The sequence below is a fragment of the Grampus griseus genome, assembly GCF_964374135.1.
Source record: "Grampus griseus genome assembly, chromosome: 4".
Taxonomy (NCBI): domain Eukaryota; kingdom Metazoa; phylum Chordata; class Mammalia; order Artiodactyla; family Delphinidae; genus Grampus; species Grampus griseus.
The window spans coordinates 130,072,874-130,099,984 of NC_138997.1; the positions used below are offsets into that span (position 1 = coordinate 130,072,874).

The 27,111-nt window shown below is 36.4% G+C and overlaps 1 protein-coding gene across 1 annotated transcript; it reads left to right on the plus strand.

Moving 5' to 3' along the window:
* Nucleotides 1-347: 347 nt before the first annotated feature.
* Nucleotides 348-26,048, plus strand: SLC25A31 (solute carrier family 25 member 31; the record flags this gene model as incomplete). The annotated part of the gene is made up of 6 exons (XM_082653870.1): nt 348-591; nt 9,106-9,233; nt 18,228-18,345; nt 20,452-20,606; nt 22,282-22,407; nt 25,848-26,048. The coding sequence occupies 6 exons, from the start codon at nt 348-350 to the stop codon at nt 26,046-26,048; spliced, it is 972 nt and encodes a 323-aa protein (XP_082509996.1).
* Between the last annotated feature and the right edge of the window lie 1,063 nt (nt 26,049-27,111).

Here is a 27,111-nt window from a genome sequence, read left to right on the forward strand (position 1 = left end):
CTGGTTTTCCCGCGACCGTTCCCGCACCTTCCTGGGTCAGAACCCACTGGCCTCCTAGCCCTGCCTGCCGCAAGGACAGCCCCGCACCAACACTTGCCAAGACACTTTAAGAGACTTGCACCACGCGGAGTAGCCACGTGTCGGTAGTCACGTGGCCGGCGCCGGGTGGCGGAAGGCGGTTGGAGACGCCTGTGCAGCTCCGCACCCCCGGCGCGCTGGTTTCCCGGCGTGCTGAGCGCCGTTTTCCAGCCGGGACGACGCTGAAGCGGTTTTTGGCTTCCCTTCGTCCGTCTCCCCCGCTCTCGTTTTGAGCTTCTGCTGCCCGATTTTACGTCCATCGTCCCACCATGCAGAGTGTACCTCCGAAGAAGAAGCTGGAGAAGAAAGCGGAGAAGCAGCTCTTTGACGCCGCGTCCTTTGGGAAGGACCTGCTGGCGGGCGGGGTGGCGGCGGCCATGTCCAAGACGACGGTGGCGCCCGTCGAGCGGGTAAAGCTGCTGCTGCAGGTGCAGGCGTCGTCCAAGCAGATCAGCCCCGAGGCCCAGTACAAAGGCCTCGTGGACTGCCTGGTGCGGATTCCCCGTGAACAGGGTGTGTACGCGAGGCCGCCGCGCCAGCCTCTCCCCGCGCCGGTTCAGCTTTCCAGAAAAGCGGGTGGGTGGCCCGGGCGGGGACGCTTGCGGTCGCCACGGCCGTGTGTGTCGGTGATGAGTTTGTTTTCTTTGACTTCGATAATTCAATTTCTTAACCGGTCTAAGAGGCTCTGGTTTCCCAGGGCCAAGAAGGCCTACACGTGACCAGTCCTGGGACAGGGGAGACCACCACCTTCTCTTTCTCTAAATTTCTCCTTCGCAGGAGGCTCTGCACCTCCATGCACCTGTGTCTGGCTCAGGAGGAAAATGGTTGACCTCCCCGTATTGGGGTAGATGCCATCAGGCCCTTGGCTGTATGTTAATAGGTGCTTTAAGTTGCTTAAATATTTGTTGAAATATTAAGAGAAGTATTCCAAATATGGAAGCATTGGGGCCTCTCAGTATCTAGTACGTATTCAGTGAAAAGAGGTTCTGTTTATTCTCAAGAACTACTAAAGACCAGGGCTGAGACCAAGGAGGCACTCACGTATGCCCAAATTTTAGGGGGACGCCAAAAACCTCAGTGGTAGAAACAAATAATATTTTAATGCAGTATTTTTAAAAATCGAAATTAATGCGAAAAACCCATGATGAGCAAGATATAAAAATTTTAAGTAAGGGCGGGATCAGTATTAATTTTTTTGCGTCAGGCTCTGTTTTTACTTAAAGTTTTGATATTTTGGTTCTTTGTGGAGTTTTTTTCCATTAATATTGAAATGATTTCAAGGACTAGATAATGAAAATGCTTTATTAATCATTCAATGCCCTCTTCTTACTGAATGGCTCCTTAAGTTAGCTAAGTGGATAAGAGGATAAATTGATCAGAAATTTTCTGATATAGTTGGATTCAGTTGAAACCTCTATATGAACTCTAAAAAGGAAAGAGGTCTATTTATTGTGTATTCTGAACAAGAAGTGTAGTGGCTTCAACTCCAGTGCAGTCCTTTCTTTCACTCCTAAGTCTAGGGCAGGTTACTCTTCTTCCCATAAAAAAGGATTCCTGGGAACTCCCTGGTGGTCCATTGGTTAAGACTCCTCACTTCCACTGCAGGGGGCACGGGTTCAGTCCCTGGTCAAGGAGCTAGGATCGCACAAGCAGAGTATTTCAGGTTGAGGGTAGACTGTTAAGGCATCATCTAAACTGTGGATTTAAAGTGCCCATCTGGGAGCTGAGTTTAGATCTTTAATGGTAAGTGAGTGGTTCACATCTTCTCACTCCCATTTTATCAGAGCAAGCTTCCCATTCCTCTTCGGAGAAGTAGGAGCCTCTTTATTATTTGCTAATCTGCTTTAAATATACAGTCAGGTAAAGTTAAATATTCTGGATAGATTGTGCTGACCAGTGCTAAATCGTTTGATATTTTAAATGTTTTTTGTAGTATTTAAACCTAAATTTATTCCGTATGGCTCTTGTAAATTGAGACTATTATGAATAGCATTCTGGTTCCAGCTTCCTTTAAGCAGAATTTTAAGAAAATGTTTTCTAGTGTATACAAGGCCATGTTATGAGTACACCATGGTATATGCTATGCTAAAAGATTAGTAATTCAAAACAGGGATAATATTGCCATCTAGGGGCATTTTTGGAAACTTGTGAGGAATTTTTTGTTTAACACAAAGATAGAAGGGAGTAATCCTTAATTGCAATGATATGAAAGGCAAAATCCAGGGCTGCTAAACATCCTGCTGCTGCTGTACATGGCCAGTCCTACACAACAAAGACTTGCCCTGCAACCTCATGACTCAGATCTCCCACTGGACATTCATGTAGCAGTAAAACCTGTTTATGATTATCTAAGCCTAGAAACGAACTCCTATTTACCTATAAACACAAACTGTCTGGGGCAGAATCACACAGTGATCTAGTAATGCAGCTATCTTGTAAGTAGAGGAAAGATTATATTTTGTTTTATTCAGAATTTTACTGAGAGTTGTTCATCATTGTGAAAACTCATGTTAGCAATTCTGTGTGTGATATTTAGTCACTACTTATATCATCTGCATTTTTAACTATTGAATTCATGATGATTGTATAGATATATTTGTTAAGCCCTTTTTTCCAAATGTCAACGTGTGTCTTAAGCACAACTGATTCATTATAAATAGAGGGAAGCATTGGACTGTTATGTCTATGATGTGATCACGCCTCACCAATTTACTAAGTAATATATATATTTTATTATAAACTCTTATTTTCTCTTTGTATATAGCAGAAAGGGCATTATATTGATTTTTTTTGAACTAGTGAAGAGGTCATTGTCTTTGAATTCTACTTCTAGATAGTAAAGGAAACATTGTAAAATATTTATTATGTATAGAAGACTTGAACCTGGTAGCGCTGAGAATCACTGTGCTAAATCATTATGGAACTTTACTAGGCAATCATATTCTGAGGCTGTTATTTTCTGGAATTTACCTTCTGTCTCTTTTGTGAAAGTCAAGATACATTACATTCTCAGTGTTCTGAAGTTTCTCTTGTTTTTCCTGTTTGCTCAAGTTTTACTGATAACTTTTCCTTTCTTTAGGCGATATGGAATAAGCATAAGAGACAATGAATTCAGAAGGCACAACTAGATGCTCTCTCACTATCTTCTTACCTTATCTCTTTCTTTACACCTCAAGGAGAGAGCTCTTCATTCTTCCTCTGAACATAGCTTTAAACACCTCCTTGGGTGTCTTTGATACTTCTTATAAGCTTTCCTTGGCTTATGAAAGCTTCTGGATTTATCCTGACTAATGCTTTTTTAAAAATTTATTCTATTCTTTAGTTGGTATTATGACCTTCCAACTTTGTATGTGTACTTTTATTTAGTACTTTTTAAACCTGTATTACACAAATAATGCATGTTTACTATAGAAAATTGAAAAATATAGAGAAACAAAAAGTTTTTTAAAAGCACTGCTAACACCACAGTTAACATTTTGGTGTCTGTGCTGTGATTTTTTTCACTGAGCAAGCTATGCATCGGTAAATATATTTTAATTATTATAATTGTTTTATTTAATATATTGTAACATAGGCTTTTAAAGATGTTATCTCTAAATCTCATGTTTAAGAGCCTACCAGAACTCTTTTCTCTTTTAGGTATTCCTGGCAATGAATTCATCAGCTGTCTTTAATCTGAACTTTTCCAAACATATTTTCCTGAAGGCTAAAGCAGGGAGGTTTTTATATCTTGAAGATGATATTTTGGGGTATGGAAAGAAAATGTTAGGTATATGTGTTATCTAAATAAAATGGGAACATAAACTTTACTGATATTTAGTAAATGAATTGGCATTGGCACCTATGGTTGGCCAAATGTCAGTTATATATCACAGGATGCTAAGGTATCCTGAAAAAAAGAGTAGGAGTTACACAGGGTAAAGGGGATAACAGGTACCCTTACTCAATTATTGTATAATGAACATATTATAGTTTATGTTGGCTCAGATAAATGGATTTATAGAGATAAGAAGACTATTTGAATATTTGAAATTGTCAAGAATACTATTTGAAATATAGATTCACATACACTATTTTTAAGAATGGACCTCATCCTAAGGGTGCCTTGAGATAATAGCAGATGATAGTATGAAAACATCATGATTAGCAAGATATCTGAAAATACTATTTTTTAACTATTAAAACAAATGCTCAGTTGTGCCCTAATATCTAAAAGTTTTTCCCGACCATCCTATCTAAATAGCCCTTCCTCATTCTCCAACTACATATACTATTTTTTTCTTGAACATATTTATTTGTTCATTGTCTGTCTTTCTCAAAATGTAAGCTCCATAAGACCAAGAACTTTGTTCCTATGCACTTGGTACCAAATAAAAGATGTTTAAATGAAGAATCTTTTTTTTTAAATTTTTATTGGAGTATAGTTGATTTACAGTGCTGTGTATATGAAGAATCTTTAACTCATTCTTTCATTTCTCTTTTGGAATAGTTTTACAAATGTACATAACAGGGGAGTATAGTAGCAAAGGTATATTATTTACTTTTTTAAGTATGTACATATTTGAGAGTCATGATTACATTTTTTTAACTGATAGGCAGACTGTCAAAGCATGTTGGAGCCTGCTAGTCTAGAATATACAGTTGACCCTTGAACAACACGGATTTGAACTGTGTGGGTCCACTTACACATGGATTTTTTTTTTCTCCAGTAGCAAATACTACAGTACTTGATCCCTGGTTGGTTGAATCCATGGTTGCAGAACCGTGGTTATGGAAGAACCACATATAGGGAGGGCTGACTACAAGTTATTACTTGGATTTTTGACTGCAAGGATAATCAGCACCCTAACCCTTACGTTGTTCAAGGGTCAACTGTATACCCAAACATGCCTAGCATTTCCATTCTTGGCTAGTAAGTGGACAAGTAAATGGCCCAGTAACTTTTTCCCATTTTCCCATCAGTTCTGTATTCTTAATTATTTTCTCAGAATTAAGTTCAGAGTAGGTTTTTCTCACCCTTAAATTTTGAAGAGATTATTTTTACTTAGCAATTAAGTAAAAAAAAAAAAACTTAGATGTTCTGCTATTAGCAGAGAAATATACCACAACCCCTATGTTTGTCTCTATCAGTTTTGTGATTATATATTAGGAAACTGTCCTTTTGTTCTGTGTAACTAGAGAGTCAAATACTGCTACATTTGCATCACACTTGCTTTTCCCTTGTTTTATTCTGACCACAAAGTACTACTGTTTTTATCCAAAATGGATTTTTACCTAGAGGCAATAGAGATTTAATAGCTCTAGGTCTGGAGTCAGATCTAGAAAATTCTGGAGTTAAGTCCCAACCTTTCCCTTACCTTGTAACCTTGAACAAATTTTTTTTTTTTTTTTTTTTTTTTTTTCCGTTACGTGGGCCTCTCACTGTTGTGGCCTCTCCCTTTGCGGAGCACAGGCTCCGGACGCGCAGGCTCAGCGGCCATAGCTCACGGGCACAGCTGCTCCGCGGCATGTGGGATCTTCCCGGACCGGGGCACGAACCCGTGTCCCCTGCATCGGCAGGCGGACTCTCAACCACTGCGCCACCAGGGAAGCCCCTTGAACAATTTTTATTTAACCCCTCTCAACCTCAATTTTCTCAGTTCTATACAAGGTGTAAAAATATTACCTACCTCATATGGTAGTTGCGACGGTTAAACAAGATAATGCCTGTAAAATACTCAGCCACGTATCTATTGCATAGTTAGTGCTCAATAAATTTTAACTCTTTTATCATTTTGAATACATTCCTAAATTTAGAAACATGTATTCCTTATGTTCATTTGTAAATGAATGTATTTGGGATAAATTTGCATTACATGTAGAGTAGATTTTTGTAATCTATCTAAAGAACCTACATAGTACACAGTGTACTTAGAGTACATGTGGATAAAACCTTGAAACCTGGTCCCCAGAAATAATATTTCTATAGAAGATGCATTCAGAGTTCCACTTTGAGGTTCCTCCTCTTTGCACTCCTACTAAGACATTGGAGCTCCTAAAAGCATGGTACAGCAGTGAGATGCAAAGAAGGGAATAAGTTTTTTAAGTATGATCTGTGGAAAAAGAGTTTAAAGCAGGGGTTTTTAACCGGATATCTGTAGCTCCAGGGAATCCATGAATCCTGAGAAATACATGCAAAAGTATTTTATGTGTGTGAGATACTTTTTCATATATAACTCTTTAAGAGCTGCCACTGTTATACTTCTAAGGATTTTTTTATTTCTAGATTTTTCATTGAGACATTGACAGTTGTTTTGATGAATCCTCTAGGTTTTTTCATGCAAATACAATCTTGCTAAAAGGAATATGTTCTTCTGTCAATGCTAGCAAACCCCTTTAGTCATAAATCTGTCACTCTGTCATGGTCTCGTTAATTTGCAGATGTCTTTGTCATCAGAATCTTCCATTTATATTCAGTACATTAGCCAAAGTTACAAACCTTTATCCTATTCTTATATTTATATGATACTTTTTGTGAAATAAATATTAATTCAGTACTATAATCATAATTATAACTAATAACTCATAATCTGAAACCTATAATATCTCAATACCATCTAGCAGAATCAACCATTTCCAGAATGACTATTAATAAATAAGAGCCATGTATAAAATGGGAATTCTAATACATTTTTGATACATGACTTTTTTTTTTTTTTTTTTTTTTTGCGGTACGCGGGCCTCTCACTGTTGTGGCCTCTCCCGTTGCGGAGCACAGGCTCCGGACGCGCAGGCTCAGCGGCCATGGCTCACGGGCCTAGCCGCTCCGTGGCATGTGGGATCCTCCCGGACCGGGGCAGAAACCCGTGTCCCCTGCATCGGCAGGCGGACTCTCAACCACTGCTCCGCCAGGGAAGCCCCATGACACTTTTTTAAACTCAGTTTATTACTTTGTTTTTTTTTAAACAAATGATGATTTCAACTTAAATCCCATTTGATCAGATTGTAGTTCTTCAGCCAGTATGTTCTTCTTTATCCTTTTAAGATCCTCTGCAAGTAGTCTGTTGTTGTGTTACTATAAAACATGGTCTAGAAAATCAAACCTTATTCTTCAGTATCATTTACACCGTCACATTGTACTTTCAACATTTCTCTTCCACAGATCTGACCTCACAAAATAAAAATGCTTAACTATGTTATTAAATGTTTTTTATTAACTATGAAGAACTTAAAAATCTCTAAAAATACCTCCAAAAGTTAGATTCACCAACTTCCCTCAGTAATTCAATGTGGCCATAACTAGCAAGAAATATCCCTTTATAATTTGCTTATATTTCTCATGTTTTAAGATTTTTATTTTGCTTCCATTAAAGAAAAATTGTTAACCTTTCTTAGTACAGACAATATTTGTATGATTAAATTATTTATGGAAAAGTATTATAGTTAAGGGACTGAATTATTGAGCCAGATTGCTTGAGTTTGAATCCAAGTCTACAGTTTTCTGACTAAGTGACACTGGGCAAGTTACTTAACTAACTTCTCTCTGCCGTAGAAGTTTTTTTAACTCAGTTCTCCATATTTAAAATGGAGAGACTAATAGTACCTACATCATGGGTGATTATGAGAATTAAATGAATAAAAAGCAGTTCCTAGAAATTAGTATTATTGTTTTGTTAATATTGCCTCAAAAATTTTTACAGTAATCATTTTCCATTTTTTAAAAAATAGAGCTTTATTTACCATACTTTAATAATTTTAGGAGTTCTCTAAGATTTGTTTCTCCAGAAACCCAAAGCTGAAGTAGGGCTTTGGAGACAGACAGAAGCCTTGATTCAAAATCCTGGTTATAGTTTCCAAACTTATAAAAGTTTCAATTTATGCATGTATAAAATGGGTATTATAGGAGAACGTATGTCATAAGCATAGTGTGGTGATGAAATGAAATATATAAAGCGTTTGCCAGTGCCTGGCACATATTAATTGCTCAAGAAGTTGTAGCTATTACCATTATGTGTTAAATGCCCTAGTCATTTATGCCTACAACTGAATGCCTTGTAACTGAATCAGCTGTGAGGACTGAGAAGATTTCTTGCTATTAATATACTTAATTGCCTTTGTGCAACTGCTTTATATTTAGCTTGGGATCACCAATATTCAGTGTTTTTTCCCACAAAGTATAGTTATTTAACAAATAAATATCTTTCCCTTTGTGTGTTTATCTAATCTAACTTTCAGTTTCTGAGCACCGGGCCTAGTCAACTGAGATTATCTTCATTTGTATTTTTATCTTTAGAAGACTGATTCTGGGTATCCTATTCTCCCAGCTGGGACTAGAGGTATCCTATTCAGAGTAGCAGAGTCAAACCATCTGTAAAAACAGCTGTGGGTCCTGAAGGGCTAGCCTGTTGTATTCCAGGGCAGCTATGGATTATAAAGGCAGTTTTGAATTTTGAATTATCAGGGTAACACAGTGACTGAATTATAAAGTTTGGTCATTCCATGGAGATTTGAAGTGGGAAGATTATTGACCTTGAAAGTTTCCTGCTATCTCTCCATCTAGCCTCTGGAGACTGCCTTGAATTGTAAATTGATTCTTTTTTGGCTAGGTTTTAAAATATAAAGATAAGACTCTTTTATCCCTTTCTCATTCTCAGGAGTGTAGATACAAAACAGTTTTGTTCCAATAGCCTTGTCACCATAGGAATTGTATTTTATGATTTGGAAATGAGGCTAAGGATTACTAGCTTCTCTGACAAATACTAGTAAGCTCTGTTTTTCTACTACTAAAGAGCCCTATATTCAACTGGTAATGCTTTCCATAGGTTTTTAGGCATTCAAGGCTTCCTATTGGAAATTAACAAAATTGAAATGGGGTATGTGGAGTTAACACTGCCTTTTTTCTTCAGTTGGAGACACATATAAACTTTATTTTTTTTCTCATGAGAAAAGATGTTTTAGATAGTTTGAACAGCTAAGTTTGTTAAAACTATGCAAATTATTTAACAATAATACAATATAAGTTTATATTTATTATATTTTCTTTTGTAGGTTTCTTCAGTTATTGGCGTGGCAATTTGGCAAATGTTATCCGGTATTTTCCAACACAAGCTCTAAACTTTGCTTTCAAAGACAAATACAAACAACTGTTCATGTCTGGAGTTAATAAAGAAAAACAGGTAATTATTGTTTATTTTATTTTGTTATTTTTTAATTGAATGAAAGATTCTTTAAATTATATAATACTTTGCAATTTTCAAAAGTTTTACACACATGATTTCATATTGTCTCATAGTAACCCCTTTTTTCTGCCATCCCTGTCTGCCCCTCCCCCTTCCCTCTCCCCACTGGTAACCACTAGTTTGTTCTCTGTATCTGTGAGTTGCTTCTCTTTTGTTTTATTCATTAGTTTGTTGTATTTTATAGATTCCACATATAAGTGATATCATACAGTATTGTCTTTCTCTGACTTATTTCACTTAGCATAATGCCCTCAAAGTCCATCCATGTTACTGCAAATGGCAAAATTTCATTCTTTTTTATAGCACAATAGTATTCCATTGTTTATGTATACCACATCTTGTTTATCCATTCATCTGTTGATGGACACTTAGATTGCTTCCATACCTTGGCAATTGTAAATAATGCTGCTTTGAACATTGGGGTGCATGTATCTTTTCGAGTTAGTGTTTTTGTATTTTTTTGGATATACACCCAGGAGTAGAATTGCTGGGTCATATGGTAGTTTTATTTTTAGGAAAAACAGGTAATTATATTTTAATATCTCTAAAATTTTTTAAGAAGTAGTTGGATTTGTCTTACTTGAGAGTTTTTTTCAGTTGAAGTATAGTTGATTTATCAATACAGTGTTGGTTAATTTCTGCTGTATGACAAAGCAATTCAGTTATACATATATGTATATATATATATTCTTTTTTTATATACTTTTCCATTATGGTTATTCCAGGATATTGAATGTGGTTCCCTGTGCTATACAGTAGGACCTTGTTGTTTATCTGTTTTCTATAAAACAGCTTACATCTGCTAACCCCAGCCTCTCCCTCCTTCCTCCCCCACCCCCATCCCCCTTGGCAACCACAAGTCTGTTCTCTATGTTTGTGAGTCTGTTTCTGTTTCATAGATAGGTCCATTTCTGTCATATTTTAGATTCCACATATAAGTGATATCATATGGTATTTGTCTTTCTCTTTCTGAGTTACTTCACTTAGAATGATGATCTCTAGTCCATCTTTCTGCAAATGGCATTATTTCATTCTTTTTTATGACTGAATAGTATTCCACTGTATATATGTACCACATCTTCTTTATCCATTCATTACCTGTGGGGTTTTATTTGGAGAGGAGGTGCTCAAATGGTGGAAAAAAATAATAGTTAAAACATAGTAACTGTTAGGGACTTCCCTGGTGGTGGCAGTGGTTAAGAATCTGCCTTCCAATATGGGAGACATGGGTTCAATCCCTGGTTGGAGAACTAAGATCCCACATGCTGCAGGGCAACTGAGCCCGTGCAACACAACTAGAGAGAAGCCTGTACGCCACAACTACTGAGCCTACCTGCTCTGGAGCCCACGCACCACAACTAAAGAGACCACGCACTGCAGCTGCTGAGCCCACGCACTCTGGAGCCCGTGCACCAAAACTAGAGAAGCCCACGAGCTGCATCTACTGAGCTCATGTGCTCTAGAGCCCATGCACCACAACTAGAGAAGCCCGCATGCCGCAACAGAGAGCCCATGCACCGCAACGAAGACCCAGCACACCAAAATAAATAAATAAAAATAATAAATAAATAAATACCTTAAAAAAAAAGATTAATAATACCTGAGAAAAAACATAGTAACTGTTAGCATACTATAATATGTATTAAGTTATAGAAATGACATATGGAAAACATAGAATTGTACTAACTTTTACCAGTTTCTCTAAACCTCTTAACACAGTTTTAATAACTAAGAGATGTTTTGTCTCAACACAATATTTCTCTGAATAAATATTAATTTTAATATAATTTACATTTTATAATCCCTATTCTGCACTAGAAAAATTCAGCATTTAATCTGGTTTTGATAAGCAAAAAAAGCAGTCAACAAATGTGTATTTCCTAATTCTGAAGTAATTTATTTCCTAAAGAAGCAAATTGTTTCTTCTTTATGACTGAGGCTCTATTTGGCTGAGATTAAAGTGTGTAGGAAGATCAAGTCAAATACAGGAAAATGATAAATTTAACTTAGAGAATTCTCTTGTAAAGCAACTATATTCCAATAAAAATTAATTTCAAAAAAGTTAGAGAATTCTCTTTTTTTTAATCACAAAGGTGCTTTTACTTTTCAGGGTAATCACTCCCTTGGTTATAAAATCTCATTTTCAAAATTTCCTACTTGTATGAACTATGTGTCATTTGTCCTGGTCTCCATTTGTTTTGTTACCTCCGTATACACTAGACCACCTACATTACTGTAAAGATCTTCCCCTCACCCGCCCTTATAAAGTCTCTCTACCCCTTCATCCTTTGTCTTTTTCTCTTCCCCCAGCCAACCAACCAAGCTGTCCTAGCAGATTCTTTAAAAGCAACTATTTATGGAACATTTCTTTGTTGCTATTTCCATTAATTTCCTTTTAGACCCTTTATTTCCTTTATTGAGTGCTTTGCGCTATTATGCAGTTGGAGGTATAAAGGTAACAAAGAAAATTCTTTACGCTTAGATTCAGAAGATCTGGATTTAGGTCCTGGCACTCAACTTATTTAGCTGTGTGAATTTTTGAATATCGCCTCTCTGATCTTTAGTTTCCTCATCTGAAAATTGGACATAAGAATACCTACCTCATGAGGTTTAGATGAGTAAGGTTTAGATGAGACTAAACATGTAAAGACACATAAAGTGCTTACTGTAGTGCTGTGCTTTTTTTTTTAAGTAATTGGTATTTTTTAAAAAATATTATTTATTTATTTTTGGATGTGTTAGGTCTTTGTTGCTGCATGTGGGCTTTCTCTAGTTGCGGTGAGTGGGGGCTACTCTTCATTGTGGTGCGCAGGCTTCTCATTGCGATGGCTTCTCGTTGCAGAGCATGGGCTCTAGGTGCGTGGGCTTCAGTAGTTGTGGCACACGGGCTCTAGAGCGCAGGCTTAGTAGTTGTGGTGCACAGGCTTAGTTGCTCCATGGCATGTGGGATCTTCCCGGACCAGGGCTCGAATCTGTGTCCCCTGCATTGGCAGGCAGATTCTTAACCACTGCACCACCAGGGAAGTCCCAGTGCTGTGCTTTTATGGTAGGCACTCAGAAAAATGTTTGTCATCTTTAGGTAACAACTCTAATAGTTGGAACTTCTCTTGACTAAGAACCTATGTCAGAGGGTCCTCAAGACCATCTTCATGTTCAGCGATTCACTAGGCCTCATAGAACTCAGAAAAGCTGTTATACTAATGGTTTATTACAACAAAAGGATATAGATTAAAATCAACAAAGGGAAAAGGCACATAGGACAAAATCCAGGAGAAACTAGGTGCAAGCTTCTAGCTGTCCTCTCCTTGTAGAGTCACCTGGACAGCACTTATTCTCCCAGCAATAATGTATGACAGCACATATAATGTGCTGCCAAATAGGGTTGCTCATTTGAGCCATGGTGGCCAGGCTTTTTGGGGAGTCAGTTTCATAGGCATGTGTAATGTGACTGACCTTAGCTACTCAGTCTCCAGCCGCTGCCCCCACCCACTCAAGAGGTCAAACTGATATAGTTTAGCCCAAAGCATACAAAGGGGTGTTCACCATAAATCAAGGTTAGTATAAACTATCTGGTGTTACCCAAAGCTTCAGGTATATAAAGACACTCTAATTAGGTAGGATATTCCAAGGGCTCAGACGGTTATCTCAAAGGAACCTTTGAGTTTGAGCAAGGGTGGTCCTGAAGATCTTTTCAGTGTGTATAGGGTTTGGGCAACACAGGCCAGCTGAGTTAACTCTTTATTGAACATTTTCCACCCCATCTCCCCCAAAAGATAATTCCTATAAGACTAAGCCAAATGGAGCAATTAACTCCAGAATTAACCAGAAAATTTATGTTACTAACATCTATCTCTAACAGTGTAAATAACATAGCTCTAAAATTTTTGAAGTTAACTTTGATCTGTGCTAAAATTCTGTAATAAATTTCAAATTAGTAGAGCCTGAGGTAAAAACATTTTTAGTATACCTATAAAGAGCATGCTATCTTATTTAGAATGTAAAGGTATTCAGTCACAAGTAATAGTGTAATGTTTAAATATATATTATTTACTAAATCTGGATACTAATGACCATTTTATTTCTCCCCTTGGACATCAAAATTGTATCCTATCTCTGCTCCCATCCCCCTACCAAGAAAAGTGGGGAAGAAAAAAAAAGAACTGAAAAAGAAAAGTCAATATTTTTGGTTTCTTACCTGGTCTTAAAAGAAGCAGAGAAGGTAGAAAAAACAAGTACAGTGTATGTGATTTAAAAGTGGTTGATCTACCACAGTGAGGTATCTCTGCACACTTACCAGAATGGCTAAAATGGTGACAACACCAGATGTTGGCACGGACGCAGAGGAGCTGAATCATTCTTACATTGCTGGTGGGAATGTAAAATGATATTGCCACTCTAGAAAAGAGTATGACAGCTTCTTACAAACTGAACATATGCTTATCATACAGTCCAACTCTAGGGCATTTATCCCAGAGAATAAAAACTTCTGTTCACAAAAAAAGCAATGTATACAATGTTCATAGAAGATTGTTTCATTATAGACAAAAATTTGGGAATAACCCAGATTTCCTTCAACAGGTGAATGCTTAAACAAACTATGGTACATCACACCATGGAAGATTACTCAGCAATAAAGAGGAACAACCCTTTGATAAAACAAATACTCAGCAATACAGAGGAACAACCCTTTGATAAAACAAATACTGTATAATCCCCTTAGGGACCTAGAAAAGGCAAATTCATAGAGACAGAAAGTAGAATAGAGGTTACCAGGAGCTGGGGGGGAGGGAGATTATTTAATAGGTACACAGTTTATATTTAGCATGATGAAAAGTTCTGGAAATAGATAGTAATGATGCTTATACAGTATTGTACTTAGTGCTGCTGAATTATATACTGAAACATGGTTAAAACAGTAAATTTTATGTATATTTTACCAGTTTTAAAAAAGAACAGACTTTTGATACCTACAGCAACTTTGAATGCTAAGTGAAAAGAAGCCAATCTCAAAAATTATATTTGCTTTCTGATTTCATGTATATAGCATTATTAAGGTGAGAAGATTATAGAGATGGAAATTATAATAGTGGTTGCTAGGAGAGAGGGAGGTGGCCATAAAAGGGTAGCAATGAGGGGTCTTTATCATGGAACTGTTCACCATGGTGATTGGTGGTTACATGAATCTGCGCACGTGATAAAATGGCATAGAACTAAATATACACACAAATAAGTGTGTGTAACTGGTGAAATATGAATAAGGTAGATTTTTATCAGTGTTAATTTCCTCTGCTATAGTTATGCTAGATATTACCATTGGGGGAAATTGGTTGAAAAGTTCATAAACTCCATATGTATTAGGATGCATGTGAATCTGCAATTATCTCAAAGTAAAAAGTTTAAAAAAAATAACCATGGTAGGGAGATGTGTGCCTACTATATACTGTTTCACTGAATTTTTACCTCATCCTTATTTTTATCCCAAATGGACAGATAAGGAAAGCAAGACAGAGCTTAAAGCACTTACCCTAGTCATGTGTTCATGTCTTTCTAATTCCCAAATTTAGTTCTTTCTACTGCACTCTATTCCTCTCGCAGCTGAGGTGACTAGACTAGATGAGTATTAGCTGAACTGGGCATAAAATATGCCTCTGCCACTCCTTAGCAGCTACCAGCACAACCCTCAGTAGAGAAGACTAGAACTTCCAGCACTCTTCCATGCCCAGACAAACTGTTAGAAAGAACTTTGGTCTCAGGGTATTTGTTCTTGGAGGCATCAAGTCTGTTTATCATCTATTTGTCAGCAGTGGCAAATAAACAGGATTATTTACCTCCAAACCCCCTAGACTCTTTTGTTCTCCTCTCCTTGCCTGATTCTTTTTCATGCCCTCTCCTTTTATAGTATAGTAATATCTGAAATTACTAACTTATAATTAAAAACTCATTTATGCTGATATACAACCTCTCCTGGGTCTGTTTTATTTTCAAGCTTAATTGTGGAGGGACAGACTTGTTACACAAACACTTGCAGGATTATCATTCAGCATAGATTCTTATTTCTTATCTCCCTCTCCTTCCTCCCTTCCACCCTCCCCCTTCCTCCCTTCCTTCCTTCCATTAGTAGTTTGGCCATACTGTTTATACATGTTGTGCCTGCCTGCTTTTTCATAGGCCCCACTTTCACTATCAGAGGGGTTCTCATTTGAATAATAAATTATATAATCATTCACCCAGAAAGTCATGGATCTGTTTTCTTTTATCTAGGAAGGAAAGAAAAAGGTTAAATAGAATTCAAGATGTACTTTATAAATCTTTGTGCTGCATATCATATTTGGTTTGGCTTATTTGCTTGTAAGAAACAGAGACTTAAATTACTTCAAGAAAAATGGGTATTTCTTGCAATGATACACTGGCATTGGAATTTGAACCAAAGATAGCTCTAGGGATCAAACTGTATTCTTTATCTTTGTCTCCCAGGTCACTTAGTCTATCTCTGTCTCTAATGATCTGCTTTTTGTGTGTGTTTGCTCTGTGTTTTCTCATTATTGCCCTTTTTTACTTACCTATATTTTCTTTGTTTCTTTTAAGTTCAGTGTTATGATCATAGTGATTCCTTCTAACCTTTCAGATGGTGAGAGGTTCTTTACCAGAGATCCATGCATGCTTGAGGAATAACTTACACTAAAAGTATATGTTTATATATATGTGATTTTTATTGGAAGAGTATCTATAGGTTTCAACCGTCTCAAAGTAGACTGAAACCTAAAAAAAAATTATTTAATATCTTTTCCATTTCTGTCCTACTGATAACCGGCATAGAACTTCTGGAGTCAAATTCCTACGACTTAAACTATGGCCCAGTTCTACTTTTTCTATCAGGTTATTCTAGACTATGGGTTAGCTACCCTGGGGTGAGATTCAACCTTCTGGTCTAATCTCTGTGTGATTAGGAACCGTGGCTACCTATACAGTAGAACTTATGAGTTTCACTTAAAAGGCATGATGGGAGTCTGAGTACTCTTCATTAAACAAATATTTATTGAATGCATTACTCTTACTCTGGGCAAGGCCCCATGACTTGCTTTCTGAAATAAGCAAATGAATTAAGAATCTAGGCCTCATAAAAATGTAGACAACCTAAATGTCCATGAACTGATGAATGGATAAATAAAATGTGGTTGTGAAATATTATTTGCCAGTGAAACGGAATGAAGTGCTAACACATGCTACAACACGGATGAACCTTGTAAACATGTTATATGAAAGAAGGCAGTCACAAAAGACTGCATATTGTGTTATTTCTTGTATAGGAAATGTCCAGAATAGGCAAATCTGTAGAGACAGAAAGTAGCTTAATGGTTATGTAGGGCTCAGGGGAATTGGGAAGATGGGAAGTGACTGCTGGTGGGTACAGGGTTCCTTTCGGGGTGAAGAAAATGTTCTGCAACTGGTAATGGTTGCACGGCTCTGTGAATATGCCAACAGTCCATTGAACTGAATTCTTGACATGGGTGAGCTGTATGGTGTGTAAATATATCTCAACAAGTAAAAATAAAAATTCTGGCCTGAAGAAATTTATGGTCCGTAGAAGACAAGACAGGTACACAAATAATTATAAATTGAAAGTAGAAAGTTATTGTAAATACTATTTTAAAAAAATGAGAATCTGGAACATGTTGACACATTTTACATATTGATCACATGATTCACCTTTAATTCTCTGAGAGATGAAGTATTTATGGGGAGAGGGTATGATTACATACAGTTTGGGGTGGGTTGGGGATCAGAGAATTTGTGGAAGAAATAGAATTTGAGTTAGAGCATAACTTGATAACTTTTTGTTTTAAAAAGATAGGAAGAAAATATTAAAATAAGGGCATTCCAGGCCAAGAGAAAATTGAGAGTCCCAAAGCATCTGAGACTTAAAATTGTTAGAAATAAGAGCTAGAGAAGCAAGAAACTGAGCTTGACTAGCTAGAATGGTTACTGTGGCCTTGTACCCTAGATTTTCTATGACAGTTCCAATTCAAATATTCCTTTCTTCTCCAGTGAGCTCTAGATGTTGAAAAGCAGTTTATTGGACTTAAACAGGGCACATTTCAAAGGTTTATCAAGAAGAACTTCATGGGCTTCCCTGGTGGCGCAGTGGTTGAGAGTCCGCCTGCCGATCACGGGTCACGGGTTCGTGCCTCGGTCTGGGAAGATCCCACATGCCGCGGAGCGGCTGGGCCCGTGAGCCATGGCCGCTGAGCCTGTGCGTCCGGAGCCTGTGCTCCGCAACGGGAGAGGTCACACAGTGAGAGGCCCGCGTACTGCAAAAAAAAAAAAAAAAAAAAAAAAAAAAAAGAACTTCAACAGCCCACGTGAACTAGTAGATCAATAAGGTCTTACATGCCACTCAACCACATTATAATTGATTTCTGCCAATTTACATGTTGGCATTTGAACACAATTATATTTTTGAGCTACTTACATTTATTTCTACTAAAATACAAAGTGAAATTGTGGCATTATGATGTATTACTGTCCCTCTCCACTGCCGCCAAGAAGGGGAACCACTAAAGCCTCCACAGATGCCTAACATTTTAGTCACAACTAAAATATATTATTAACGAAAAACTTTATACAGTCTAAAGAGCAGAATATCTTATGTGGCCTCTTTTGCTAACTTGGGCTACTTTTGCTGGAGGACATTAAAATATCTTGGAATTTTAGTATGTCAGCATCTAAGCTGTATCTCCCAGACCACCTGGTAAGAAATAAAGGCTGCATGGACATGAAGGGAAGTATTTTGCATGATAATATATGCGTTATTATAGGTGTTCACTTTATAAAAGCAGTTTGTAAATCTGGCTTTTTAACCTTATAAAAACAAAGGTATTTAAAAATCAGATTCTATAGTTTAATAACCATGTTTTAATTAATATGTTTCAGTTCTGGAGGTGGTTTTTGGCAAACCTGGCTTCTGGTGGAGCCGCTGGGGCAACATCCTTATGTGTAGTATATCCACTAGATTTTGCCCGAACCCGATTAGGTGTTGATATTGGAAAAGGTATGGGATTTTTAGAAATACTCTTTCTTCTTTGTGTTTTTGAACACTGTATTATCTATTTCAGTTATGCTTATAACAACAGTGTTGTATTCCATCTAAAAATTTTATTCTCAACCAAATGATAAAGTTATAGAGCCTAAAGAGTACTACTTTTTTCTTTTCTCTTAAAAGAGGGAAGGGGAAGGCCAATACTGTAGTAACAAGAAGAGTAAGCACAGAGACTGCTTATAACTTATTTCCAGTTTGTTTGTTTGTTTGTTTGTTTAGAGAGATCCCTAGATCCCTTCATGCACTTACTTTCCTGTCTTGACTGTGGCTTCTCTCTACATTAGGTGTATAACTCTCATCCTAGAGATTCCCTTTTCCTCTGTCCTTACTTATTTATCACATCTTTCTGTGTTTTTGTTACACCCTTGTTTTGGTAGATATGTTCTTTGATATCTTTCTGAGAAGGGTGGATAGGAGATAAATTGAGATCTTGCATATCTGAAAATGTCTATGTTTCATCCTTTTAATATTTTGCCATATGTAAAATTCTGGATTTAAAATTATTTTCTTTCACAATTTTGAAAGCATTAATCTGGATTCTAGTTTCTAATACTGCTCTTAAGAAATCATTCTCTTACTGTTGATCCTTTTTATGTGGCTTTTTTTCTTTTTAATTACCTTATATCTCTGATGATCTGACATTCACAATGATGTATCTTTGTGTGAGTCATTTTCAGTAATTGTGGAGGTCACTCAGTTGGCCCCATGTGACTGCAACACAAGTTGGAGCCTTGTGTTCAGTTCTGAGCATGACAGAGGAGTAAGTCACTTGGCTACTCAGGGTGAGGTTGTGGATTTTGAGCATCCGGATGCTAATTTGTTCTCACCACAATAGTACCTAATTCCTCTAATTTTAAGTCTTTCTGTGGTTATTGGAATCAAATGGCTCGCTTCTCAACAATATCTCCCTTTGCAAGAAATTAGGTTTCAACTTTCTCTGCTCCACTTAGTGAGTTACCATCCTCCACCTCCTTTCCATCTTGCTAAAATTTGTGGATTTTATTCTTGTCATGTACTCTTTTTTGCTTATTTGGCTTTAAACTTGTTTTTTCTTTATTATTATTTTAATAGAATTTCTTAAGGGAGCAGAGATTCTTTCAATGAGTATTATTGAGTGCGTGAGGTGAACCAGGCCCTGCTTGATATACAGGTTGTGTATGTGTAATAGACACACACGTACACACACACCATATTAAACATGGAGCTCCTGGTTCATGTACCTTACAGTCTAGTGGAGATCACGAGTAATAAAAAAAAAAGAATAAATAGCTAAAATATACTGTCAGCAAAAAAGTGCCATGAAAAAAATCTAGGAGAAGAGAGTGACATCAATTTAGATAAGTGATTAGAGAAAATGCCTCAGAAGGGGTGGCAGTTTGAACAAAGATGGGAATAGGAGTTTCATCTATGATGTTTAACTGGCATTCCAAATTTTTTTGTTATTGTTAAGAAACTGAAAATAACACACGTGCCTTGGTTTAATTTCAATTCTGTAGTTTTGTTTCCTCTCAAAATTGGGAGAACTTAGTTTATTTTGAAAGATTGTATTCTATATATAATATTTGTAAAATATCAAGGAGTTCTAGGTCAAGGGAAAATAAAAACAAAACCAGCAAACACTAGAAAAATATGACACCTCATCTAAAATGCCAGTGATCCTTAAAGTTACTAGTTTTTAGCTTTGTCTTTTTGCTTCATCCGTCCTTTTGCTCTTCAGCTGAGGCAAGTTGTAGAGTGTTGCATGCCCAAGTATTTTCTGAATGCTGACTAGTAACTTCTCATAATTTTATTGAAATGTTTTAAGCCAGTCAGATTACTTGAATTAGATTGCTTTTATAAGAGATTAATATTTTCAGTTAAAATATCTTAAGATACTACTTGACATCTTAATTATCTTTAAATGAATGGAAAGGTTTTGACTTGTGCCTTTTTTTTGGTTATAAAGATTTCTAAATGTTAGTTCCAGATAATTTAAATCTGTAAAATGTTTAATTTACTTCGATTAAAGTGTTTATCTGATATAATGTTGCTAATAAATTTTAAATGGCTTTATTTTAGGTCCTGAAGAGAGACAATTCAAGGGTTTAGGTGACTGTATTATGAAAATAGCAAAATCAGATGGAATTGTTGGTTTATACCGAGGGTTTGGTGTTTCAGTTCAGGGCATCATTGTGTACCGAGCCTCTTATTTTGGAACTTACGACACAGTTAAGGTAATTTGGTACTTTAACTAGTATATATTAAATAAATTGTTTGTTTCTTTTTATTCTAATTAGTAATATGTTCAGCAGGTATGTTTACTTTTAATTATAGAAATCAAAATAAATGATGACATAAGAGATATTATAGCATTCTGTTTAATCATGACTTTGCCATAACCTAATTAAATTACAACTGTATTATGGATCTGACTTTGGATATAAAGCATAAATATAAACGTTAGGTTTTTGTGCTGTTTGCACCGAAAGACTCAAATAGAAAACATGCTGATTAGGTTATATCATAATTAGATCTTTGGTGTATAGGAAGGCATCTTCTAACAGAGTTTTTCTGATTTTACATTCATTTTATTATCCGTTTTTTTTTTGCGGTACGCAGGCCTCTCACTGTTGTGGCCTCTCCCGTTGCGGAGCACAGGCTCCGGACGCGCAGGCTCAGCAGCCATGGCTCACGGGCCCAGCCGCTCCGCGGCACGAACCCGCATCCCTCTCATCGGCAGGCAGACTCTCAACAACTGCGCCACCAGGGAAGCCCTTATTATCACTTTTTTACATGCATATTATCAGTTTACTATCATCAATGGAAAGCAGGCAAGGCATAATTAATTAGTTAAATATGATAAATGCTACTATAGCTCAGTGATCTATTGGGTACTGTTAGATTTTGTATTGTATTTTCCAGGTTGTTCTGCAATTTGCCTTGTCAGTTCAGATGTAAATAGCGCTTCATAAGGTAGGAAAGAGAAAGATTGTAATAATGGCTACCATTTTTTGAGCTATTGCGTAGTTTTGAGAACCTTATTAAGGACTTTATATCCTCACAGTGTTCTAGGATAGCTTTTAATATATCCCATTTTAAAGATAAATAACCTAGGAATGGCTAAGTCATTTATTTATGTGGCAAGCACAGGTCCCATGCTCTTAATCACTACATCATAATGCTTCTAAAAAGAAGCAATGAAATTAATCCCAGTATTATTTACTAAATAAGATTAAAACTTGAGGGAAATTTTATAATAGTTTTATATATTATCTCGGCCCTCCCTCATTAGTATAAATGTATCAGTAGTTGAATGTTATTTTTATTGTGGTCTGGACATAATACTTTTAGTTTGTAGTGTATTTTTTTAGACAGAGAAATAGATTAATTGAAATTACAGGATCTTATATATGTTTATTTAATCACAGAAAAATTTATGTTTAATCGCCCTCTGCTTTCCTCTTATCACCTGTAGTAGTTGTAAAATTTAGGAATGTTTCTTCACTAGCTTAGAGCTTTAAAGCTGCTTATCAAACATCATCTGTTAATAATAACAGGCATTCTTTCATCTTTTCCAACTCTATGAGGAAGAACCAGGAAGGAACTTTTTTGGTCACTGGCTGCCATCTCTAGTTTTCAGTGCTATTAATAACATTTCTCCTGTAATAGCAGATATGCTATTCTTTTTCAAATACGCTTTTAAAATATAGCCATGTGTGGGATTCTCATTTCTTATTGATCTCCCGCTATTATTTTAATCTTACCACATTAAATCCAACTGTTTTTTTTTTACTGCATTTTAAGTATAACTGAGCCCTCTTTCATATACTTATAAGAATTATCCTTTGACTTAATGATTTAAGATATTTTGGAAATTTCGATGGTTACTTGATAATTTTTCTTTTCTAGGGCTTATTACCAAAACCAAAGGAAACTCCTTTTCTTGTCTCCTTTTTCATTGCTCAAGTTGTGACTACATGCTCTGGAATACTCTCCTATCCCTTTGACACAGTTAGAAGACGTATGATGATGCAGGTATTTTATATTATTTGTAAGCTTAATTGAGTTTTCCAGTATTTGATATTCACATGTAATTTATTAAAATTTTAGAGACATTTTGGCTGAAAGGCATAGGCCATTTGTTTTACTTACTAAAATAAATACATAATGTGTTCTGTCTTGTATTCTTTCCTATCCCAAAGCAGCCATCATCCAGCAAAGTTTCTTCCATGTCTCCTATCAGAACAGAAATGTCTTTTACTCCTATAGCATGTATTGTTGTTTGGAGAGTGGAGGGGCATGGCAAGGATTAGATGAGCATGTGTCTCTCTTAACTGAATATTATTAGATTAAGTAGAATAAGCCCAGTCATAGGCCACTGATATATGTAATCATTTGTTGTAGTATATTTTAATAAAAGTAAATAAATTTTAACTCCAAGGATGAAGACTTGTTTATAATGATGTATGTTCTAAATGTAAATACCCAAACCAAAATTTTGATAAAGTCAATCTCCATTGCTGTTACTTGTTACATTCATTCATTCAACAAATAATTGAGTGCCTATTCACCAAGCTCTGGTGACACAAATAAAATAAGGCAGAACCTGCACCCAAATTCATAGCATAGTATTGAAGGCATACTGTTAATGGTTTAAGTAGAAATGTGCATAGGTTCCAGGAATGCAATAGGGGAGGGGTACCCAAGTGCTTAAAGTGATCAGATATGGCCTCTTAGAGAGCTAAATCTCAGTAAATAGGCTTTTTCTCCAGACAGTGAAGAATACATTCTCAGCATAGGGGTAAAAAACATACCTAGAGGTATGGCTTGAGAAGAATTTCAGTATACCCATATGATAGGTTTCATGAGGGCAAGTGAAAATAATGAGGCCAGAAAGCTGTGTTTATTATGTGTCAGAACTGTCCTAAGCATTTTAACTCATTTAATTCTCAGAACAATGCTGTGAGGTGTAGTTATCCTCATTATCCTCTACAAAATGGTCCTGGAAGAACCCAGTGGGCCACCTGAAAGGGTAAAGCATATCTAACCTATTGCTTCATCTATGGACTATCCTTAAAGTTGTTCCTTTTATATCTGTGTTTCCTCTTGATCTATGTCTAGCTCTAGTTTACTAAACTGAAACACTTTTGAAAATTAATTTGCGAATAGACTGTGGATTAAGTAAATGGTACTGTATCAATGTTAAATTGTCTGATTTTGATAACTGTACTTCGGGTATGTAAGAAAATATTCTTAGAAAATGCACACTGAAATGTTTAAAAATAAGGGACAATGATACCTGTAACTTACTGTCAAAATAATTCAGAAAAAAAATTGTGGGTGTGGATTTTTATATATATGTGTGCATTGCTATATGTATAAAACCGTACCACTGCCATAACATAGTACCAAAGACTGGGTGGCTTAAACAACAGAAATTTATTTTCTAACACTTTGGGAGGTTAAAAGTCAGTCAAGGTGTCCAGCAGGGTTGGTGTCTTCTGAGGGCCTCTCTCCTTGGCTTGTAGATGCCCTTCTTCTCTCTACATCTTCTCATGGTCCTTTTTCTGTTTCTTTTCTTATAAGGCTTATCATAATGGATTAGGGCCCGCTCTAATGAGCTCATTTAACCATAATTATTTTTATAAAGACCCGGTCTCCAAATTTAGTCACAGTCTGAGGTTCTGGGGTTAGCTCTTCAATATATGAATTTTGTGGGGACACAATTCATAACAGTATTCCTTAATTTTTGCATTTTGATTTTATATCCCACAACTTTATTAAGCCATATTACAAACACTAATCTATATGTACACTCTTTGAAGTTTTTTTTTTTTTTTTACACACAGAGTGATATAATCTGCAAATAATAGCAGGCTTTTTTCCCTTCCTTATCAGTTCTTATGCCTTTTATTCCTTTTCTTGCCTTTCTGCACTGGTTGAGACCTCTGATTCAGTGTTACATTAAAGAAGTAATAACTGGCAACCTTGTTTTGGTCCTAGTCTTACCAGGAATGCCTTCAATGTTACAGATTACAAAGTTTAATGTTCGCTGTGGGGTTTTCGTAGTTATCCTTTATTATATTATGACTGGTCCTTTCTGTTTTGGATTCCAGTAATTTTTGTGTGTGTGTGTGTGGTACGCAGGCCTCTCACTGCTGTGGCCTCTCCTGCTGTGGAGCACAGGCTCTGGACGCGCAGGCTCAGGGGCCATGGCTCACGGGCCCAGCCGCTCCACGGCATGTGGGATCTTCCCGGACCGGGGCACAAACCCGTGTCCCCTGCATCAGCAGGCGTACTCTCAACCACTGCGCCCCACCAGGGAAGCCTATGGATTCCAGTAATTCTTAATCATGAATGGTGGTCATGTTTTTTTCTATATCGAGATGATCATATTTTTCTTATATGCCTGGGGTCAATCCAGCTTGGTCATGATGTATTGTATTTTATACCCCTTGCTGGGTTTGATTTGCTGGGTTTTGTTCAGGATTTTTGTATCCATGGTTTCTGTGACATAAGCTTGTCATGTTTTTCCTTCTTGCGTTATCCTAGTCTAATTTTGGTATCAGGCCTATCTATGCAAGCCTCATAAAATATGTTAGGGAGTCTCCCCACTTTTTCTCTTCTTTGGAATAATTTCTGTGAGATTGGAATTAAATTTCCATTGAATTTTTAGTAGAACTCACATATAAAGCCATCTGGACACGTGGTTTTCTAATTTATGAGAAGATTTATAACAACTGATTGAATTTCTTTAACAAATTTAGTATATTCTAAAGTTTTTTGATATTCTGTTGGTAAATTATACTTTTTAGGAATTTATTTCCTCTGTGTTTTCACAATAATTGTCATAAAGTTGTTCATAATATCATCTTGCTCTTTCTTAATCTCTGGGTCATCTACAATGATGTTACCTTTGCCACTTTTAATAATTTGGGCGCCTTTTCTTGTTTTTCCTGAAACAGTGTTTCTAGAAATTTGTCAAAGTATTTCAGATAACTAACTTTTGACTTTTTATGCTTTCTCTTGCATTTATTATTTCCTTTATTTCTGGTGGTTAAAGTTACCACTCAAGCTGCGTCTTACAAATTTAGTTGAGGAGTTTTGTGGTTGTTAGTTAGGTTTTAAATATTTTCTAAGATGTGTTTTTCTTAATACCCAAACGTGATATTTTTCTGGTTATCTTTTTTGTTCTTGATTTCTCTCTTAATTGCAATGTGGTGAGAGGATAAATCATGGTATGTGATGCCAATCTTTTAAAATTTGTTAAGTGTAATATGTGGCCATTTTTCAAGTGTGCCTGAAAAGCGTGAGTATTTTGCAGTCAGTGGGAACAATACTCAACATATGACCATTAACTCAACATACTTACTCAACACAGTGTTAATTTTAATCTATCCCTGTTGCTAAATTAAATCTGTCTTATGATAAAAGATGTTAAGATAATGGCAAACTCTTTGTCTTTCTTTGTATAGAGTGGTGAGGCTGAACGGCAATATAAAGGAACTTTAGACTGCTTTGTGAAGATATACCAACATGAGGGAATTGGCGCATTTTTTCGTGGTGCCTTCTCCAATATCCTTCGTGGTACAGGGGGTGCTTTGGTGTTGGTATTATATGATAAAATTAAAGACCTCCTTAATATTGATATTGGAGGTAGTTCATCGGGAGATTAAATTGAAAAATGGATATAGTTAACTTATTAAACATACAAATTACGTAGCTGCCATTTGTATACATTTTGATAGTGTGTTATTACTGTCAGTATTTTCTTAAAGTGCTAATTCTGCAGTGAAGCATAGGCTTTTTTTTTTTTTTTTTTTTTTTTGCGGTACACGGGCCTCTCACTGTTGTGGCCTCTCCCATTGTGGAGCACAGGCTCCAGACATGCAGGCTTAGCGTCCATGGCTCACGGGCCCAGCCGCTCTGCAGCATCTGGGATCTTCCCAGACCGAGGCACGAACCTGTGTCCCCTGCATCGGCAGGCGGACTCTCAACCACTGCGCCACCAGGGAAGCCCAAAGCATAGGCTTTTTTCAAGGATTTAAATACTAAAAGATCAAATAAATGTGGTTTCTTTCCTACTTAGACTCAAACTCACTTTAATGAAGAATTTTACTTAAGTGGTACATGTTATTTTTATTAGTTTAAAATCTTTTTCTTTTGTGATTAAAAAAGTAAATTTTATAATGCTAAAATCTAAGAAATGAAAGTATCTTCTTTTAAAATGATATTCTTTTAATGTAACTGTCTCCCCATCTTTTAAAATCATATGATATGACAAATATTTCTTCAGAGCTTATTAGGAGATGTCATCGTGATATCTGTGGGCATAAGTAAGCTTTATTCTACAACATCTCTACTAAAGCAGTTCAGGTTATTACTATGTATTGTGTTTATGGTATCATATAGCTTTTGATAAGCACAGATTCTAGATCTGATCATAAAAAAATTGATAATGACTTTAATGACACTGCAAACTGTCGTTGGAAAGTAAAAGATATAAAAATGGCATATCTGCTAACTTTTATCTATAAAATAAATAAACTCTTGCTAATGTGAATATATCTTTGAACAAAAAATATCCCCTTGAAAATTACTTTGTGTACTTTGTATTGATGATAATAAAGGAAGTTTAAAACTTATTCCTGAGCTTTATTTTCCTTGATTCTAACTTATTAATAAGCAGAGAGTAACCAAATTTTTGTTAGAATTGGGAACTGGCTTAAAGACAGAAAG